The sequence below is a fragment of the Oncorhynchus kisutch genome, linkage group LG18 (assembly GCF_002021735.2).
Source record: "Oncorhynchus kisutch isolate 150728-3 linkage group LG18, Okis_V2, whole genome shotgun sequence".
Classification (NCBI taxonomy): domain Eukaryota; kingdom Metazoa; phylum Chordata; class Actinopteri; order Salmoniformes; family Salmonidae; genus Oncorhynchus; species Oncorhynchus kisutch.
In genome coordinates this window covers 40,640,583-40,663,386 of record NC_034191.2, presented here as the reverse complement: position 1 = coordinate 40,663,386, position 22,804 = coordinate 40,640,583, and the positions used below count along the sequence as shown (strand labels likewise).

The window sequence follows — 22,804 nt, the reverse complement described above, 5'->3', positions numbered from 1 at the left end:
AAGCTTGTTTCTGTCATGGCAAGCATTGTTCTGTCATGGGTGTCCTCCTCTTCTGTACAAATAGCGTAATACTATTTTAGAATGTTTGGTCAGTCTATTTTGTAGATATCCTCAAAACAACGATTATTCTATGTGTCTGATTTAAAATAAGTGATTATGCTATAAGTAATTGTAACAGGACATCTTTATGTTCATTTGGAATCACCTCAAACAGCGTTGTGACTTGACTCTGATGTGTTCAAACCTCTCTAGTCTACACAAACATAGCGGTTAACCCACTCCCAGCGATGTTGTTGTGGAGCTAACTGACAGTGGTTGGAGCCGTTTGCCCCGAGGCATCACCCGTTACGGCTGGGCTAACCACAACATCTTGCACAGTGGATATCAATTTGAGCGAATGGAAGTGGGCATAGAGGGGAACCCGATATCAGCACCACAAGCCTTCACACTCTATAACCCCTCTACTCTAACATTCCACCACATCTCGATGACACAATTCAGAAAATCAACATAAGTTCTCCATTTATGACAGGTTAATGGTAATATATAATCAGACAAAATAGAGTGTGCGTGCGTGCGTGTGTACTCATTGGAGAAAGGGTGTCTTTGTGCCTTTAACTTGTATGTATTTGCATGTGTGTTTGTGTAAAACGCTACTCCTACCAGTATGTCGACTCTCATCGTGTGTCCACGAAGCTAGATTATACTGTATGTCGTCATTCGTACAAACTGAGAAAATTGGGAAAGGGACATGTAAACAAACAAAAAGAAGTGCTTGTGTTTTCTGTAAGAAAGCCATGTTTGTCTGCTCGCCTGCATGTGTGTCTGGGCAGCCATGGGGGAGAAGCGGAGCAACCAGACCAGAGCTCCAGCCCTTAGACCGCACCATCACCCGGTCCAGCACTCAGTCTACCCCCCAGCAATTATGTCACCAGGTGCTTGCGGCTGGGGACCTGCTGACAGGAGGCACGTGTGACTGTACAGACCACCATCCCCTATATGCCCCAAACCACTCGGACTTACAAACTATCCCACAGCCAGGCGCTCCATCATTTTACTAGCCTATTAATCTCAAATGCCGAGCTCATTTAAATGGGTCAAAGAACCCCCCCTTCCCTTCCACACCACCCTACTTTAAAGTCCCTGCTCTGCAACTGGTGTTGAGTTACGAGGTGCCCCCCTTACCCCTCCACTTTGGGACAGTAATGACAACGTTAACAGTAAACGGCCTGTGTTGACTTTTCACTGTACGGCCCCCTTCAGAGCCCTATGAGGCAGGACCAGTGAAGGCTATGAGGGAATATGTTGACCTTGGCCTCAGCTAGAGGTGCCTGCACACGCAGGCCTCCAGGGTAGAAACAGAGAGGCCCAAAGTCAAATATGTTCCCCCACCCCACCTGGAGAGGGGGTTATACACAGTGTTTAAAAGGATAGCCATTGAGAATGTCTGGCACATGTCGAGAGCCCGCGTTTACTAACCCCACACGTTCTATCCAGTGTTTTTTTACTTTGGATGTAATGTTGACGTTCCAAACATTTGGAACGAGAACCAAGCAACGGGCCAGGCGGCCGGGGACTTTCAAAGAAAATACATATTGGAGGATATATTTTAAACCAAATATGAAGTCGCCTCGGCGGAAGCCAGAGAAAATAATAATAACTTTCATAATGTGGTATGTCCAGGTGCACTCTCATTAGTTTCGTATCGAATAACAATTAAATCCCCTCAAGTGTATAACTTTTCAACCATGTCCTTTCCCGTGCACTCAGGCCTCGACTGACTTGACCGACTTGAAGATTAAACACGTCTTCCAGACAGTCAAATGTTCCATTTGGTATTTGAGTTATGATTGTGCTTTCTCTAAACTTCCCGAATGTAATATCTAAAGGAATTCAGTATTATTCAGTTATTCAGTGTTATTCGGTTTCATTGTTCACATTTGTTAAACCCACTTTCTAGCAAGGTGCTGTTTGGAGAAGGAGAGGCGTGAAAGATTAGCATGACGAAAATGCTGGATTAGCCTAACCAGCCTAACTACATACATGATTCATGCATAGCACACAGGAAAAAGGGGTCGGGAATTCTCATAGGCAACAATGCACTGTATATTAATGCAATTTAGGGTGAATATGATGAATATTCACAACTCCGCCATTCTGACAGCCTTGGTTGGCTTGTTAGTGTTCTTACACTAACTGCCTACGGTTACACTGACTAAACACATACGTGGTCTGTAGCCTGTGTACACAGATAGGCTTCATCAGAGCACAGACATCATCCAAAGGTAAAGAACAGCATCTCTTTAGGGCAGGGTTTCTTAAACTATGGGTCAGGACCCAAAGTGGGCCCTGGGCATGATAGAGGTGGGTCGTGAGTTATGAGAATTAAATCTACAATCACACACATTCTTAATTTGGGTCAACCGGAGGATGATTTGGCTCACGGAGAAGGTAAATTTCTCGTTTGGGTATCGAGCTGAAAAGGTTTAAGAGCCCCTAGCTCTAGGGGACACCGTTGAACACTTCCAAATGCTATTTTAGATGTGCACTTTTCCTGAGATGAGGCGTTTCCTCCAGTAGTACGATCAGATTCATAACTGCCACTGCTGCGATACAGTCACTTCGAAACCACAGGGGACTGCTCTGCTAGCAAGTTGTACCTTATTCTGTTGTCTGTTATTTATTTGACTTACGGTCATTGCTATGTCCCAAATAGTCAGACACCAAATGACGCTGGATTACTCGTGCATCTGTTCATGAATGTATAACTGCCAAATAGAATACTGAGAGATCAAGTAACCTTTATCAACATCATAACAAAATCCTCAGTGGTGTTAAAAGGGCAAACTGAAATCTCTCTGATTTGCACCATGTGGGCAGTCTGCAATTTGACTCTGAAGTCACAGTGTCCAACTCCCGAAAGCACATCACATGGCCATCTGACAAACTTGGCCTGTCACTTTGGGGCCTTAACAGGAAAGGGAACTTGCTATCAACAGCTGAGGGCGGTGAAAGAACAGACTGGCACAGACAGAGAGGCAGGCCACCATTAGAATAACAGCAACAGCTGCTCAGGAGAAGGAGACTGGTCTCCTTTAGCACCAAACAACACCTCACTGATTCTCACACCCAGGGAACCCAGACTCTGTGTGAGCGCTCCAGACAGCACCAGTCGTCAATAATGGCGCGAGCACAGAGTGCCTTAACTGAAGTACACCACTTGCAGAAAGCAACTGCTTGGAGGTTTGACCCAAGGTCCCTGTGCAGATGGACATTTGCTGGTTTAGGGGCATGATTAAAAAATATTTGTTGCCAATCTTGTGGCTGATGTCTTGTGTTTCCCTTGTGTTGCTGTTTACGGATTGTGTGTTTCCATTGCTAACTTTGATGTTACAGATTTGTCGGCCAAAAATGCCTGCATAGTGAACAGTTTGTCTCAATAATGCAGACAGATATGTGGGAAAGCAATTGCTTATTTAAAATGTTTGTTTTTATTAAATCAAATCTGCAATTCCACCACCACAACAAGCACATTGTAAAAACAACCAGAGTCGTCTCGGGCCTCCATGGTCAGCAGTGTTGTGTCACAGCAAGCAGCAGAATACGGCAGGGAGACCCCACAAACTGAGTCCAGCCAGGCTGGAAATGTTTCCTGGAAACGGGAAAGGGTCTGGCGGGAAAGAGACGAGAGAGGATGAGGGGGTGGCACTTTGGTGTCTATAAACTTCTGTGAAAGCTGTGTGTGTGTGTGTCTGTGTGTGTCTGTGTGTGCGTGTGTTTGCAGCCAGCTCCTCGGCTCTTGTCCAAACACATTCCACAGTGCCTTGTCACGCTTTTACTGGAAATAGAGGAAGCTAGGGCTACTGTGATGGGAGGGGCTGTCATTATTCTTAATGGGGGGGGGGGGGGGGGGGTTGGAAAACACTTTAGGAAGTGGAGTGGATGAAGGGGGGCTGAAAGTAAAGAATCTGGGGAACTGTGAAAGAAGGCCTGGAGAATAGGAGAGAAAATGGAGAGCGAGATGGAAGAAGGGTAGTGTTGTGTAGCAAAAGCCAGAGGAGCTTTGTAGGGCTTCACATCATCGAAGGTCAGTGTGTTACTGTATGTTAGCAGGTGAGAGTTTTTTGTCATGAATCTTGTTTTGGATGCAGCTCTGCAGAGTGGTCACTAGCTGGCACAGCCACAAACCTAACCTTAACCACACTGCTATCCATAACATCTAACCCTAACCATAAGTTAAGACCAAAAAACAAATGTTCGCTTTCGTGAACTTTTATAATATACAGCAGCCAATTGTGACTTTGCAGCTTGCCTATCGAAGGGAAAATCACTCAGTTCTGCCTCCAGGACAAGACTCGTGACAATAAACGTCACCCTGCTGTATGTTTGTGGTGTGAAAAGTGTGACAGGGTTCCATGATTGAGTGGACTTTTGAATAAATCTGTTGATCCTGTTCTAAATGTTAATGTGCAAAACAAAAAATGATACAACATAATATTCAATAATATTAAAATGATAATATAACGTTTCAAATTGACAACATACCACAAAGCACAGGACGATAGTAGGATGACTCTGTGCAAGGGTTCACACATACCATTGGCACATGATTGTCACCCCATTTGCTGATCATCAAAGTTCAGTGCCTTTTGTCATTTTTAACACACCACTAAAACACTGATACGAGGAGGACCCCCATCTGAAACCTCAAAATAAAATATTTGCATGTTTAGTAACTGTTTTAATACCTTAAGTTACAATAATGACTGCAATGTACTAGTTACATTTACATATTTGGAGGGGAGGGACTTCAAACATTCTAGCCTATTGACTGCCAGGAAATATTTGTAGGAGTTTGTTTTGCGGTGTAGGGATAACACTAATTATTTCACAATTTACCTTCTATGCATTGCTGTTAAATCCCACATAGGCCCATGCTTACATACAGTGCATAGAGTGAGATAGCCTTCTGTGATCCCTACTGGGACCACCACGCAACACTGGATGACAACAATAGGCACTACCTATGCAAACAGAGCCATTCACATCCATTCAAGTCCACCTGAATATGGAAATGCCCTAATTGACACACAATCCATGAGAAAGGCCAGGTACGGAAGGCTCAGGAAGGGTTCGCTAAGCTAAATCGTCAGTGTGGCCCATCTATTGCCTAAAAATGTGCATATGCGTGGTGTCATGCAAACCCCTACTCCCTTACCAGTATCTCCATATTGTTTCCCTAGGGTGGACTTGCCATTCTGAGTCTCATACACTTATTACATCCAATCATTTAATGGAGGCTTCCATCTAAAGGGATGCTTGGCGCACATAAGATGCTATTGATAAGTGGTTATCAATACCAGTAGAGGGAGTAACACATAACTTGTGCTGCAGTAATACTCCCCCAACTCTCAAAGTTTATCACTGGTTTGTTTGGGACTTCTCAAAGTCAACATGCTGGGGCAGATACTAGTCCACATTGGCTAAGCTTAAAATGTAACATCCACACATGCAGTAGACAGGGGTTATCACTCTGGTTAAAGGAGTTAAGTTCTTACACTAACAAGAGGTTTAACGTCCAGCCTGATGCTCTCTCTGACCTAACCTCAATGTTGCCATTGGTTCCCCTTTCAAATGTACCATGGAGCATACCCAAACCTAGTGCAACCAGAAACCAAACACATGTGTGTATGTACACAGAAGAGAATAGTGACCCAGACAGGGAAGTCAATTCCAGGGAAGTTCCTGTCTGTCTATGTGTTCTGGACATCCCTGACACATGTTAAATAGGGAACCTCCAACAACGTCAGGGTGTTTTACAATGTTGCTGCTCTGTTGACAATGTTGTTTGTATGAGCTAATCCTTCACCTGTGTGTGAGTGTCCGACTGTTTGCTGTGAAACTGTGCCCCTGCGTTAAATGAGGGGCTTGTTTGTCCCTGAGCGGATGTCTGTGGGAACCTCACGTTATCTGTCCCCCAGAACAACACAGACAGGGACACATTTCCGAGGACTTTACACACAGGAAAGAGCCCTCATCCTACAGCTATATGTGCCTGTTCCTGTAGCTATTGACTGTGCTGAGAAGGTGAGCTATCTCTCGGGCCGGGCCGGCATCTGAGCCCTGGCATGGTCCTCCTTCCCCATCCCGCCTGGCCCTCCGGAGCTCCAGAACTGTTAACAGCCAGGCCACTGCCAGGGACATGTTTATCTGAGCCGCATAGCGTATTTCTGGCCTGGCATATGTAGGGCCACAACAAAGGGCCTCTTGTGAGGGCCGCACAATGAGGGCAGGCCCGGGTCGTTTGGGGGGCGAAGGCTGTGGGTGCGGGGTTTGGAGCTCCAACAGAGGCTCTGAGGCTGTCAAGGGGGGGACTGGAAGCTCCAGTGAAAGGGGGAAGAAAAAGGAGGAGAGGGAGTAGGAAAGGGAAGGGCAGCAGGATAGTTTGTGCATTACTAATAAATGACACCGTGGATGACATCTCAGACACAAGCAGTAAAAGGCTTCCCTTTGTAACAACAAGAAAGCTAGCTAGTAATGCTAGACTTTTTAACCATTTCTTCATTATCATCATATGCAATGATGTTATTTAAACCTGTTTTAAATTGACAGAATCATGTCAAAACATCAAGATTATATTATGTGTAATGAGAAGTAGCATGTCAAGACAACACTTGCCAAGATGTCTCCCTGTCATAAAAACCATTTTATTTATAGTTTCAACAGTTTCTCTTTTGCAATGTGACCGTTCTCTGTCGCCCACAACTGCTAAAGTTTGAAAACCAATTCACAGAATCAGTTAACTGTATTGCCTGTATAAAACTGCCCATCAGGCTTTTCCCACTTGTGTGGGGAGTGGGTCCTGTTCAGGTCCAAAACCTCACTGCTACCGTTTACCTCTCTCAGCCCTGATAGCCAGGCAGTGGGTTATGTAACAGCCACCGCACAACGGAATCCGTTTCTAAGTCATTCCTTCCTGCAAGAAAACCAATACATCAACCAGTCATGATTATGGGCAGATAAGGGCTGAGACCAAACAGCTACAGCAACTGACCACAAACGCTGTAGGGCAACCACTGAGCATCGCAGTTATTTAACTGTGCCCCGACTTTAATTCTCATGGAACACTCACCACGGTCATAAATGTCATAAATAATTACTGGAGAAAACACATGGCTTTGCATTAGAGTATGCCTATTGTATAGCAGCTTGGAGACGCATCAGTGGGCTGCTTTACTAAGACAAAAAAGGTCCTAGGTGTCAGACACAAAAAAAGAAGCTGAGACGTACCCATTGAGGGTCAAAGGCAAATGTGAGACATTTATATGTGATGCTTACTTTAACAGCTATTGCACCCCCTCTTCTGTGATGGCTCTGCCATTGTGACCTGATTGTCTAATCATTAACAAGGCCGTTTCCCTCCATCCACCACTATAGATCCATGCACAGGAATCTGTGACAGAGGCCTGCTGGTTTGGCTCACATACAGCAGGGCCAATCAGAGGGAGAAGGTCCAAGCCGGCATCTGCATAATCCCATTGTTGCCCCAGTGAGCACCATCGCTCAAGCATAATTGGTGGAACCATTCTCCAGGAGGACATTGATTGTGCCTTGATAATTGTCACTTTTCAGAGTTGGGCCATCCTTGTCTCTTTTCTCTCTGTCTGGGAGGCTATGGATGCCCCTGCATCTTTCCCTCCACCTCCACAGCCTCACAAAAACAACACAAGATAAAATAAACCGTGTCAGGAGAGTGGTAGAGTGCACAATGTCTAGTAGACAGATACCGACATGAGATAAAGCTATAAAATGGCATTTAAAACAGAAATATACTGTCACCTGGCAGTATAGTGAGTTTTTTGTCTCACTGTTGTCGCTAAAGACAATTGACACGGTCTCTTCATTGTGTAGATAGACTTTAATCTGGTTTACCGACACTGTGACTCGACAAACAGCAACCCTGGATTCAGTTGCTTGTCTTTTCATGCCCTAATTAAACAACCCTCCTCCTTATCACCTTCGAAACGACAAGTGTCATCGTGGGATAGCAGACTTTCTTTGCTGGGCCCTATCTCCGTTCTTACAGAATGGTATTGAAGTGTTGACTCTACTGTTGACGATAAGGCATCGTGGTTTAAAGGGACAGTGCTGTCTGCTGACCGAAAGGGTCTACGTAAATGTTTACAGAGCGTTTTAGATGTTTTTACTCGGGCACTATGCATAATGATGTAGGTGTTAGGGTTGTTTTCAGTCCGCACCATCAAATGCATCATCAAATGTCAGGTAGGGAGGGAGAGAGAGAGAGGCTTACATTCATGCAATGACAGATCAGGAGACAAACAGATGTAGGATCTTCATTTGAGGCAGTTTTCTAGAGCAGGAAAATATTCCTGCAGCAACAGGAAACGTGGATTATTATGTGGATTCAAATTTAATGGTCATATTTTTTGGTAGGGTTTGATACATTTTTCGAAAGGAAACATCAAGTCTGAAATGTCAAAATGGCCTTTTAAACCTCAAAGACACAACAAGTTGTAAATGGGATTCCTTGCACTGCGGGAAAGTTCTCCTGCAAAAGGGTGATCAAATGAAGGTCGTACATCTGTAGTGAACTAAACACCAAATTAATTAAGTTGCCATTCAAAGTGTTGGAGTTTGTAAGCTTTTCCCACCCTTTGTAAGAATTTGCCCTTGGATTTGCCTTCACTATCTTTTAAACGTTTGAGTATGCTCTCCCACCTACTGTGAACATAACAAACCTGTCTAGTTGGACTTTTCTCCAAGGTCTCTGGTAGAATGTGTTCTGTTCTGTGCATAAGGTTTAGAAAAAGAGGACATAAGCCTGTAGTCAGTCACCAGGGTTTGGATAGTTAGGGAGCATATTGCATTTCATACAACCACCTCTGTTGTCTGCCAGACAGGTGAATGTGTGTGTGTCATCTGCCCTCTATCTTCCTGTAAACAGTAAAAACGGTACTCCCATCCCTTTTAAATCCAAATTCCAACAGTTCAACTGCTTCCTCTCCCTCACCCCAACCCCTCCCCGATATACTCAAACAATACCGTTTGACAGCAGGGCCTTTGTGTTAAGGGTGGGGCACTTGTTGTGGTTTGTGCTTGTGTTATGGCATCCATTTACAACTGAATACCTGAAATAACATCATGGGTGAAGGGCATTGTAGACTTCCTCTCTCCTGCAGATATGGTTTCATATTCAAATCTGGGCTTTTGACATGCCAAGCAAGCCACAAAATACATCCCCATATTATATTAGACCATAATGGCCCACAATTCAATAGTTGGAAGAGATGAAAGTGATTGCATGCTGCAGCAGTTACATCCAATCAAAACCAACCAATAATTATATTGATGCTTCACTTTCCCATGACTTACAGACACATCAGAGTGGCTTATAATGAATTCATGAATAGCATATATCAATTTATTTATACCAACATAACTAACCCCACTAATAGACCGCTAGTAAATATCTGTGGCTTTTTGGAATTAGATTTAAACTATGAGGTACAGGCTATAGGAGATGCATATGTTCAACTTCGACATGTTTGTTTCATGTTTCCGCATTAGAATATCAAAAGTGAACGGGGGGAGAGAAGCCTACTACTACAACTCAAGAGGAGTCCCCATCCACGCAAGACACGCCTTGTCACCACAATGTGGGTGGAGCTAGGCCTCCTCAACTATTTATTGGGATTCCAACAGATGGCTGAGAAACTTCAGAAGCCTCTTGATTAGAGCGTCTTCCTTTCACCAACACAGAACACACTCTACTGTGAAGTGGGATAACCCGCCAGAGGCATAAGCACAATGCCGTCCGACTTCCTAACGCCGTTTTTGGAACTGGAGGATGAGTTCTGCAAGGTAAGAAGAGGTTTTTAAATGTTTATTAATACATTAGGCTATGTGGGATATGTCTGAAAGTTATACTGTGGATTTTAAAATGGTAAATAATCAAATACAAAACTTGTATCATTTTAACTTGGATTTGTATGTGCATCCTTTAATCAGTTTTGCCTAAAAAGAAAAGGCTTCAAACTTTCTCATTCACGTGCGTAACGGTATCCATCTGTCATTCATTCCTTGCCAACCGCATCATAATCAACTTTCGGGCTATTGTGTTTGCTTGCAGTTTACAGTTTATTTGGTTCAGCATATATGCATATATGTACATTCCCCGGTCTTGGAATGTGACTTCATTCCTCTCTTGTGTTATAGAATTTCCGTGGTCTGGACATGCCAGATGGCGCACCAGCCACCACGCAGATGCAGCGCATTGTGGGATTTCAGCGCAGACACTCACTATGCCCGGTCACCCTGCCCAACTCAAAGTTTAACAGCAGCATTGTGGACCCAATCGGCGAGCCAGCCTGCTGGGCCCTTACTAACACTGCTAACCAGCAGTGGAGCCTGAAACATCAGCAACAGTTGCCCCGCTCCTCTCTCAACAGCATCCCATTCCGTGTAGACCGTTCGATCAGTATGATAGAGGGCCATGTTGGCAGCTTCGGGTCCAGCGAGCAGCAGCTCCCCACCACCCCTCCTATGATGCCCCCACCCGGTCTAAGTATCAGCACATGCTCCCTGTCATCTCCAAAGTCTCTCGCCCCCTCCCCTCCCATCTCCACCCGGTACAAAACCGAAATGTGCCGCACTTACGAGGAGAGTGGCACCTGCAAATACGGAGCCAAGTGTCAGTTTGCCCACGGCATGGATGAGCAGCGTGGCTTGAGCAGGCACCCAAAGTACAAAACCGAGCCATGCCGCACGTTCCACACCATTGGCTTTTGCCCCTACGGCGCGCGATGTCACTTCATCCATAACGCGGACGAGCAGCTCGGGCCCGATGGAGGAACGCCACCTCAGCGACTAAAGATAAGAGAACGCCCACAGCTGCTGCGTCACAGCATCAGTTTCGCTGGTTTCTCCTCCCCCCAAGCACTGACCGGATTCCATCCCGTTCCAGAGCCCATGCTGTTCTCTAGGGCTTCCTCGGTATCATCCCCGCCCTCCACAGGTAGTCCAGAACTGCTGTCCCCATTGTTTCCAGAACCTGCTACACTGAAGCACAACTATCCGTTCTCGTCTGACTGCGGAAACGACCAGATTAATAACAACCCTCACTTTTATACTCTCACTGACTCTAAGTGCCAAACTGTCTGTGCGCAAAAGTCAGCCGCACATAACTCTCACCGCAATGCCTTCTCATTCACCGGACTGCCTGCCCTGCAGCGGTGTGCTTCACCTGACTCTCTCTCCGACCAGGAAGGCTACACCAGCTCCAGTAGCCTGAGTGGTTGTGAGTCCCCTGGACTTGAGGGCAGACGTCTCCCCATCTTTAGCCGCCTCTCTGTCTCAGATGACTGACCCATCTGACTGCATATTACTGTCTCATCATAGCAGGAGTTCTGCCCAATGTTTTAAAGCTATAGCCGACATATTTAAAACAAATATATCATAACGTCCATGTATACTGTTGTATACCCGTATTAGCTACTATGGGTGGCTCAACTAGCTTTACAGTATCCGTGATGTCTTTGCTGCGTGTTCTGTTGAGGAATTTTCTGTACCCATTTCGGGAAAACAAAAGCATGCAGGTAATGATCATTTTGGGCTCGGTATAGGGACAAAACTATTGTCTACACGTGTGCTTTTTACAACTTCAATGGTTCTTCTTATAGCCTTGCCCTTTTAGTGTGTAACCAAAGCTGAACATAGTACCTTGTCTTGTAGGCAGAGTAAATGTTGAAATGTATCCCAAAATGTAGCTAGGCCTACTGTAAACAAAATGTAGCCTTTGGTAAAGGCGACTAATTGACAGTATTATCAAGTAGTCTAACCATAGGGCTTTTGGAGATTTATTTATTTTGTATGTTTTGCAGAGTTTGTTTACGGTTGGGTTATGCATTTGTATATGATGCAGAAGAATATGCTTCACTCTTCGCTTTGTTTGAGCTATAGCTTTATAACTTTGAATTGATTGAGTGTAGACACTGCCAGGACCATGTCCACCAGCATCTCCTTATGCCAGTGAAAGCAATACTTGTGTTACAAGCTACCTTGTTCAATCAGTAAATACACGTATTGCCCTCACGGGGCATAATATGTCACATGTTCTTACCCAACAAGTGCATTTCAGCGTTTAGTCTGGGTTCAACGTTTCAACATTCAAGTTCAAGCTCCTGATACATTCCTCCAGTTTTGCTTACTCGGCGAGACAAGATTCTCATACACAATTGTGTGACTTGTTTATATCATATTATAAACATGATTTGTGGTGTTACATGCTAATAACGTAGGCAAGCAATGTTGCCACAGCGACAATGTATGAGTAATATGCGTTACGTCAACATGTTGGCCTCTTGCACACTAACTGTTATTAGACAAAGTGGCATGAATTACTATTTGTATTTTATCTTACAAGGAACGTGTCCTTTGTGCGCCAAGAGTGTTTTTTTGTAGCTCATTTGCCGCGAGAAAGGACTGTGATTGTCTTTACTATTAGCCTTAACTGTGATGGAAAAACAAACAAGGCTTTGCATTTGTTAAATTAAAACTTATTTATTTTGTTTTTCAGAGCAAAAATGATACTTTCGGTTTTGTTGGTTTCTATATAATTTAAGTGTATTGTTTACATTCTATGGGATATGAATCCCTGTCTCTATCTTAATATATTTTTACCTGTTTGGTTCAAAATAAAACTGTTGGAAATCACTGTCTCACGGACCTCTTTCACTTAGAGGCACACTGCACTTCATACCATCACTGCAATAAAGTGATATTATTACTCATCTTAGAAAAAGTGACGAAAACATACGTTTTACAATTATGTATGCTTTCTAAGAGGGGAAAATATTAGGATGTAATGTTTGTAATGGAGATTGAACAAGAATGGCTCTCCGCACAAAAATGAGAACATGATACAAACATTTTATTTTATTTGGACACTCACAAAGACAGAAGGGAACAGAAGTTGGGTTTTATGTGTGTATTGTTTGGCTTTGTCCTGGCATTCTGGTGTTAGACTGAGAACATCCCACTGCTGAATAATCCCAGACAATAGCGATTGGCCGTTCTATTGAAAAAAATTGGGGTGGAGGGGGTTTTACTGCAAGACATGAAAAGGCATGGGGCTTTTGTGAGACTGCTCTCTCTCTTTCTCACTAACATCTGTATGCTAATGCTAGCCCATGGAAATGGACTGAAGCAGAGGAGGGAGATTTGCAAGTCCATTGAGGAGTCACAGGTCCAGGGAGCAGATTTATTGGGGACTACGAGAAGGGGGAGGGGGTGTAGAGGCTTTCAGTAGAATTGTTTACCACGAGGAGGAGGAGGTGTAGCAGAGATGGGTGTTTGCATTTGTCTGAGTTATAAGCAATACTTGAGACATCAAAGAGAGTAACTGGAAAAACCACTGCAAAATGTCCCACCTGTAATCCATTAGAGGATTCTAATGCACTGTCTTCAACAATACACCTTGTGATAATATGCATTATAAATATATGGACCTAGACCGATACATGTATTCACATTATTTGATAGCCCTTTGACCTACTTGCATATGGATCACTATGGAGGTGTTGTAGTTACCAATAGTTCTGGTAGTATATGACATAATCAAAGTGATGTTGTTTAGCATATATGAGGCTTTTGCTCATTCTACAACCCCCTGGTTATTGCAGAGGTGCTGCCCTCTAGTGGCGAAGAGAATTAAGCATTTACCTTCAGAAATTAGTAAGATTTCCACTTTATGCAATGTTTAGGTATTCCTCATTGATGATTTAAACTTATATTGATACATTTATTCAAGTCATAATTGCAATATATTAAGGGTCTCTATTAATCTATTTCACCATCACCCTAACAAGGCACTCAAAAAAGTGTGATCCTTACCACATATGCAACGTAGCCTTTGTCACCTTATATTTGCTAAATTATTTGTGAAAGGCAGAGAGGGGCATAATATTTTCCTGGCAGCATATCAATTCAAAACATATTGACTGCACAGAGGTGTCTGGGGTGAAGGTTTTCCGTCGGGGACTAGTGTGTATGTGTATGGGGGGCGGTATCCGAGTTCCATCAGCCAGGACTAGATATTGGGCCCATCCATCCTTGTGCAAAGGGGCACACCGCTCCAACGGTTGCAACTGTATGCACAAGTATATGGCAAGTCAGATTTTTTCAGGCATGTATAAATGACTGTGTGTATTTTGTATTTTGTTTTGCATGCATGAGTATGCATTATCTTACATGCATGAGCCTGGGGGGGGGGGGGGGGGGGGGGGGTAACAGTATGTATCTACTCTGAACCTGAAGCAACACCACCACACAGGGTGCTCACTATTTGTTGTTCCTATTTTTTATTTAATATTTACTTTGTTTTCTATATGTCCTACTTACAATCCATACTGACTGTCTACTGTTTGACGAACAGTGTAACAATATATCCATAGCACTTACAGTACAATAAAACATTTCGAAATTCATATCTCTCTAAGAAACGTTGAAACAATCCAAGCATGACAATTTCATTCACACAGTAAGATACATTTGGTGGATTTCATCTGTCTTCCCACAACCAATATGTCCACGCTCTCAACTTGTTCGTGCTCTCAACTTGTCCACGCTTTGTCATCATCAACAGGGCACAAGGTAGCCTACTGGTTAGAGTGTTGGTCCAAAAATCAAAAGGTTGCTAGATCTAATCCCCGAGCTGATAATGTAAAAATCTGTCATTCTGCCCCGGAACAAGGCAATTAACCCACTTTTCCTAGGCTGTCATTGTAAATAAGACTTTGTTCTTAGCTGACTTAAATAAAGGTTCCATTTTCCCACTACGCTAATAGCTCTGACCCAATGAGAATGTAGGGGGGGGCACTAATGATATTTCAGGTGGGGCCAATGCCACCCCTATGACAACACCCCTGGAGCTAAAAGCCTATTATTCAAGCATGTCATTACAATAACAAAGAGAAGAACAACAAAACGTATTTCGTTCAACCGTGACAGCTCAAGAAAGGGATGAAGCCACAATAGGGAGAGAAGAAGTGATAGGTACGACGTGTGGGAAAAACCCTATGAAAGGTAATGTGTCAGCCTACCAATTCAAAAAAATAATAATTTAAAATGTCATTCATATTGACTAGCCTATAATTGGTAACTTTGTAGGCTGCATGTCCTGCACAAATCAATGAACCAGCAGCATCACATGTTCTCTTCCAGCTTCATTGATTAAAAGGGGTGCTTAATTCCAGTCCGTATAATAAAGTATAATATAATGGTGCACATTAATACATTCCACACTCGAAGAAGAAGATTACTAGAACGTCTTAATGTATTTACCCAAGAGAGCATACATCCATGGGCTTTTATGTTTTTCTGTCGCGCTTAATGTATAGTTTAGCTTATCATACTGTATGTATTGGATAACGGCACAATAATTTGGGCTTTTTAAAGCTTGGGATCATAAAATGTCTTTGATGTAAGGCTTATCGAGCTCAGGTAGCATCAGGCTTGATTTTTCAGCCCGATCATAGCTCAAAAAAATAGAGACATATTTAAGAGTACATATAACAGTACACTGGCCGCATTTTTGTTTGTTTAGAGTTTTTTTCTAGTAGCGTTTACTCGGATAAATCCATAATAATGATGTTGATGCGCGACTGCTTTGCTAGCACTGACTGGAATATGTTTCAGGACTCTGCCAATATCATCTACGAGCTAACCACCTCCATCTCGGGCAATGAAGGTTCGCTGCTTCCCAATCAAAAGCCCTGGATTAACACTGAGACATGTAATAAACTAAATGACAAAGCAACCGCACACAGACTAACGCAGCCATCCCGAGGCTACGTGTAGGACACAAATGCATATTTGAAGTCCCGTTATGACCTCCTCAGAGTCATCAAACCGGCAAAAGAAAAATATAGGAACAAGTTGGAATCCTATTATACCGGCTCCGACTCTAGTCGCATGCGGCAGGTGTCTACCGTCCATTTTGGATTACAAAGGTAGGCCTAGGTATGATCTATCCAACGATGCCTCTCTATAAGATGAGCTCAATGCATTTTATGCACGTTTCGACAAAAACAACACAGAGCCGTGCACGAGGGCCCCCGCCGTCCCAGAGGACTGGGTGATCTCACTCGCAGAGGCCGACGTCAACACTCGCAAGGCCATGGGCCAGACGATATTCCAGGGCGTGGTTTCAGAGAATGTGCAGAACAGGTGGCAGGCATATTCACAGTCATTTTCAACCTCTCCTTGTCTCAGTCTACACCATAGTTTCCTCCAAGCTCGTCACCAAGCTTGGGATTCTGGGACTGAACACCTCCCTCTGCAACTGGATCCTGGACTTCCTGACTGGCTGACCCCAGGTGGTGAGACTAGACAGCAACACCTCCACCACGCTGTCCCTGAAAAAGGGGGCCTTCCAGCCCCCTCCTGTACTCCCTGTTGTCTCACGAGTCAAGTTTGCTGACAACACAACGGTGGTAGGCCTGATCGCCAACGGCGATGAGAAAGCCTACAGGGAGGATGTCAGAGAACTGGCAGTGTCGTGCCATGACAACAACCTCTCCCTCAACGTCAGCAACACCAAGGAGCTGATCATGGAGTACAGAAAAGATGTGGATGGGATGGGGATGGGGGGGAGTCAAGAGCTTCATGTTCCTCTGTGTCCACATCAATGAGTGCTTAACATGGTCTTCTCCCACCAGAACAGTTGTGAAGATGGCACAGCAATGCCTCTCCTCCCTTAAGAGGCTGAAACGATTTGGCAAGGCTCCTCAGATTCTAAGGAACCTTTACAGCTGCACCATTAAGAGCATCCTGACAGTTTTTTTCCACCGCCTGGTACGGTAACTGCACCGCCCACAACTGGAAGTCTCTAAAGATGATAGTGCAGATGGCCAAGCGCATCACTGGAGGCGAGCTCAGACACAACCTACACTGCTACTAAAAGTATTATTGATTAGATGTATTACTCCATTACACTGCTGTCCATTGATTATTGATTTCCATTACCATTTGTATTTATCTATTTATCCTGCTACTGGTCACTATTACTCCTGTTTACATGTATATATTACCATTAGTATTTCACCATAAGTATTTATATGTTCCTGCTACCAGTCATTTTTCAGCCCTGTTCACATGTACTTTATATCCTACTACCAGTCATTGTCTATGTATAATCCCACCTCAACCACTCCAGAACACATGCACATTGAATAAGGTACAGGCACTGACCTGTATATAAATTTACTTACATTCTCATTTCTAACTCACATCGTAATTCTGTGTGGTTTTTATTTAAAAAACAAACATATTTTATAATAGTATGTGTTATTATTTTATTCACTGCATTGTTGGCAAAGTGCTCTCAATATAAACATTTCACTGTACTGTTTTACACCTGTTCTATCCTGTGCACGTGGCGAATAACCTTTGAAAGATATAACTTACTTAAACATACATGGTTAACTCCTCTTCCTTCTCCAAGGGAATGTATATGTCTGTGTCTTCCCACTCATACAATCATGTTTATTAGAAATCAATCCACATAAAAAGTAAATCAATTACAAATATTTATCAAATAATTTCCTGTTACACGATAATATATCAGGAAAGGTCTATACCCCATTACAACAGGAAAGTATACTGCTACTGCCGCAATACATGGGAGCGTTACAGGTTATTTTCCCACTACATACAGTGCATTGGGAAAGTATCCAGAACCCCCCCCCTTTTCCCACATTTTTGTTACGTTACATCCTTATTCTAAAATGGATTAAATAGTATTTTCTCCATAATGACAAGGCAAAAACAGTCACATTTACATAAGTATTCAGACCCTTTACTCAGTACTTTGTTGAAGCACCTTTGGTAGCGATTACAGCCCTGAGTCTTCGTGGGTATGAGCTTGGCTCACCTGTAATTGGGGAGTTTCTCTCATTCTTCTCTGCAGATCCTCTCAAGTTCTGTCAGGTTGGATGGGGAGCGTCACTACACAGCTATTTTCAGGTCTCTCCAGAGATGTTCGATGGGGTTCAAGTCCGGCCTCTGGATGGGCCACTCAAGGACATTCAGAGACTTGTCACGAAGCCACTCCTGCATTGTCTTGGCAGTGTGCTTAGCGTCATTGTCCTGTTGGAAGGTGAAACTTCGTCCCCAGTATGAGGTCCTGGGCGCTCTGGAGCAGGTCAAGGATCTTTCTGTACTTTGCTCTGTTCATCTTTCCCTCAGCCTGACTAGTCTCCCAATCCCTCCCATCGAAAAACATCCCCACAGCATGATGCTGCCACCACCATGATTCACTGTTGGGATGGTGCCAGGTTTCCTCCAGATGTGACACTTGGCATTCAGGCCAAAGAGTTCAATCTTGGTTTCATCAGACCAGATAATCTTGTTTCTTATGGTCTGAGAGTCCTTTAGGTCTCTTTTGGCAAACTCCAAGTGAGCTGTCATGTGCCTTTTACTGAGGAGTGGCTTGCATCTGGCCACTCTACTATAAAGGCCTGATTGGTGAAGTGCTGCAGAGATGGTTGTCCTTCTGGAAGGTTCTCCCATCTCCACAGAGGATCTCTGGAGCTCTGTCAGAGTGACCATCTGGTTCTTTGTCGCTTCCCTTACCAATGCCCTTCTCCCCCAATGGCTCAGTTTGGCCAGGCTGCCAGCTCTAGGAAGAGTCTTGGTGGTTACAAAGTTCTTCCATGTAAGAATGATGGAGGCCACTGTGTTCTTGGGGACCTTCAATGACGCAGAAATGTTTTGGTATCCTCCCCAGTCTGTGCCTCTACACATTCCTGTCTCTGAGCTCTACGGACAATTCCTTTGACCTAATGGCTTGGTTTTTGCTCTGGCATACACTGTTAACTGTGGGACCTTATAACAATAGACAGGTGTATGCCTTTCCAAATCATGTCCAATCATTTGAATTTATAACAAGTGGACACCAGTCAAGTTGTAGAAACATCTGAAGGATGATGAATGGAAACAGAATGCACATGAGCTCAATTTCCAGTCTCATAGCAAAGGGTCTGAATACTTATGTAAATAAGTGGGAAAACAATTATAATACATTTGAAAACATTTCTAAAAACCAGTTTTTGCTTTGTCATTATGGGGTATTGTGTGAAGATTGATGAGGATTTAAAAAACATTTAAATTCATTTTAGAATACGGCTGTAATGTAACAAAATGTGGAAGAAGTGAAGGGGTCTGAATACTTTCCGAATGCACTGTATCTGTATCATGCGAGGCAAATATATGTTTTAATGGTTTAGTGGTGCTAAAAAAGACATGGCTCAAATAAAGACAAATGTAATTTTTACAGAATAAAAGGATGTTGTTACAACGAGGAAATGGAAGTACTATCATCTCATCAGCAGGTACTCTATAATGTTACTCTATAATGGCCACTTGTTAGGATTTTGACTGCCTTGACATCAGTGTTAAACTTCTTAGGGCTAGGTGTCCTGCTCGCAGGGCAACTTCCGGTGAAACTGGAGGGCGCACAATTCAAATAGATAATCATATGAAGCTCCTGCTCCTTTTCATCTGTTTTGTCCAATCATAGGCATGCATGTCTTTGCATAGTATTTCATGCAGTCCTCTCATTGGAAAATGTACATAATTCAGTTGCACGGTCTGATTGAGCTGATCTGCCCGGCTCCCTGACACAGGTTCTGGGCGGTCACTTCAGTCACTTGTCAATCTTTTGAAATGATGTGCAAACAGCAAGCCAGCCTATATGGTAAATCATGATTGGCATTGGTTACGATCTGCCACAATAGCCAAGTGCCAGCTATATGAGGGGATAGTACTCCTAACTGGACAAGGCTATCTAAATGTGCACATGGTGGAAGTTAAAGGTAAATATTGGTTATTTACTGGGAAAAAATACAGTGGCTAATATGTGACTAAAATGACAGTGACTAAATCTATACAAAAACTGTCCAGAGTTTGAAAGATGAAATGACTACAATGTGACTGAGACTAAAAGGCATTTGAGTCAAAAGACTAGTTTTGATAAATAAACAAGTTGAAGTTGTGTCAAGGCTTGACCCCTCACTGGCCAATTAGAACCTGCTTCATAGCTACATTTGTGGTTTCTCCAAGTTGCGTATTTACTGTCTTCAACTGCAATTCGAAAGTTTGTCTGTTAAAGCCTAGTTTGTAAAATAGTCTACATACATTTTTTTTTTTATCTAGGCCGATCCGATATTTGTTATGTAGTATTATCTAAAATAATACATTTGAAGTCGGAAGTTTACATACACTTAGGTTGAAGTCATTAAAACTCGTTTTTCAACCACTCCACAAATTTCTTGTTAACAAACTATAGTTTTAGCAAGTCAGTTAGGACATCTACTTTGTGCATGACACAAGTAATTTTTCCAACAATTGTTTACAGACAGATTATTTCACTTATAATTCACTGCATCACAATTCCAGTGGGTCAGAAGTTTACATACACTAGGTTGACAGCTTGGAAAATTCCATAAAATGATATTATGGCTTTAGAAGCTTCTGATAGGCTAATTGACATCGTTTGAGTCAATTGGAGTTGTACCTGTGGATGTATTTCAAGGCCTACCTTCAAACTCAGTGCCTCTTTAATTAACATCATGGGAAAATCAAACGAAATCAGCCAAGACCTCATCTGTACAAACAATAGTACGCAAGTATAAACAGCATGGGACCACGCAGCCGTCATACCGCTCAGGAAGGAGATGCGTTCTGTCTCCTAGAGATGAACGTACTTTGCTGCGAAAAGTGCAAATCAATCCCAGAACAACAGCAAAGGACCTTGTAAAGATGCTGGAGGAAACAGGTACAAATGTATTCACAGTAAAAAGAGTCCTATATCAACATAACCTGAAAGGCCACTCAGCAAGGAAGAAGCCACTGCTCCAAAACTGTAATGTACTTTTTGGAGAAATGTCCTCTTGTCTGATGAATCAAAAATAGAACTGTTTGGCCATAATGACCAAATTTTCTATAGGTTTGAGGTCAGGAGGACAAAGCGGAGACTTCCAAGCCGAAGAACACCATCCCAACCGTGAAACACGGGGGTGGCATTATCAAGTTGTGGGGCTTCTTTGCTGCAGGAGGGACTGGTGCACTTCACAAAATAGATGGCATCATGAGGAAAGAAAATTATGTGGATATATTGAAGCAACATCTCAAGACATCAGTCAGAAAGTTAAAGCTTGGTCGCAAATGCGTCTTCCAAAGCAAACTTCCAAAGTTGTGGTAAAATGGCTTGAGGACAACAAAGTCAAGGTATTGGAGTGGCCATCACAAATCCCTGACCTGAAACCTATAGAATATTTGTTGGCAGAACTGAAAATGTGTGTGTGAGCAAGGAGGCCTACAAACCTGACTCAGTTACACCAGCTCTGTCAGGAGGAATGGGCAAAAATTCACCCGACTTATTGTGGGAAGCTTGTGGAAGGCTACCCGAAACATTTGACCCAAGTTAAACAATTTAAAGGCAATGCTACCATATACTAATTGAGTGTATGTAAACTTCTGACCCACTGGGAATGTGATGAAAGAAATAAAAGCTGAAATAAATAATTATCTCTACTATTATTCTGACATTTCACATTCTTAAAATAAAGTGGTGATCCTAACTGACCTAAGACAGGGAATTTGTACTAGGATGAAATGTCAGGAGTTGTGAAAAACAGAGTTTAAATGTATTTGGCTACGGTGTATGTAAACTTCCAACTTCAACTATAGGTACTACATCTTCCTCTCTCCAATGAACAAGAATTCAACATGCATAACCACTGAAGCATAACTGAAATGCAATTAGGAAACCAGTGTTATTCTCTAACATTCTACTTAAATTAATTTGCCATTAAATTACACAGTCTGAACATTAACTTAGGTACAGTCTCTTTTTGTTGGGTATGGTCCCCAACAGTATGTATTCTCTTCATGTAACATAGTCTTTCAGCCACTCTGGTGGCTTCACATCCCTTTTTGGGCGAGCTTGTGGCTCTTTGAGCATTCTCTCTCCTTCCCCTTCTTTTTGTGATTTGTCTGTGACCTCAGTCTGTGTGGCTGATCTGGAAGAGCTCTGAGGTGTGTTTTGTTCCTCTGTACCTCCTCTGAGCCACATAGGACTGTGGGGCATCCACTTTCCTCAGCACTATTGCTGGTGTCTTTGAATTTGTAATCCACACACGTTGACCTTCTGCCAGCTCTGGTTTCTCCATAGCACGGTGTCTCCGATTAAAGTCTCCAGTTTACGTTTGTTTCAGCCATTTGTCCCTCTCAGCGAAGGCCTTCCTGTTAGGCCATCGGGTTTAAGCTGAGCTGGCGAGAGAGGCAATGGGGAGCGCAGCCTCCAGCCCATCAGGAGCTCGGCAGGCGACGGCCTATGATACAGTGGTGTAACTCTGTAAGCTAACAGAGCCCTGTATGGATCCTTGTTTTTTTTCAACAGTCCCTTGAGTGTTTTCACAGCTCTCTCTGCCTCACCATTACTCTGTGCTGTACTCTGTACTGGTCACATGTGTGAAGTCATATTCTGTGGCAAAAGCAGAAAAGGAGCTTGCGGGGAACTGGGGAGCGTTATCTGTAACCAGGACCTTAGCAACCGTTGATAACACCAGCTGATGTGATTATGGGTGTCTTTGCTATTTCAATGTATCTTGAATAGTAATCTACCACTAGCAGATAAGAGTCATTTTTCCAATAGAACATATCTGCCCCTACCTTTTGCCATGGACGTTTTGGCAGTTCCGTTGCCATCATTGGCTCCGGATGA

General features: G+C 43.2%; 1 protein-coding gene across 1 annotated transcript; it reads left to right on the top strand.

The window, feature by feature from the left end:
- The first annotated feature begins 9,716 nt into the window (after nucleotides 1-9,716).
- Nucleotides 9,717-12,732, top strand: LOC109908902 (mRNA decay activator protein ZFP36L2-like). Its single transcript, XM_020507683.2, has 2 exons — nucleotides 9,717-9,882; nucleotides 10,237-12,732. Exons 1-2 carry the CDS (start codon nucleotides 9,829-9,831, stop codon nucleotides 11,383-11,385), a joined length of 1,203 nt encoding a protein of 400 aa, XP_020363272.1. The 5' UTR covers nucleotides 9,717-9,828; the 3' UTR covers nucleotides 11,386-12,732.
- Nucleotides 12,733-22,804: the final 10,072 nt, after the last annotated feature.

Excerpts from the sequence above, each read along its gene's own strand:
- LOC109908902 (XM_020507683.2), top strand. The coding sequence starts at position 9,829 with ATGCCGTCCGACTTCCTAACGCCGTTTTTGGAACTGGAGGATGAGTTC. Across the intron at positions 9,883-10,236 it reads TGGAGGATGAGTTCTGCAAG|AATTTCCGTGGTCTGGACAT; the intron begins GTAAGAAGAGGT and ends CTTGTGTTATAG.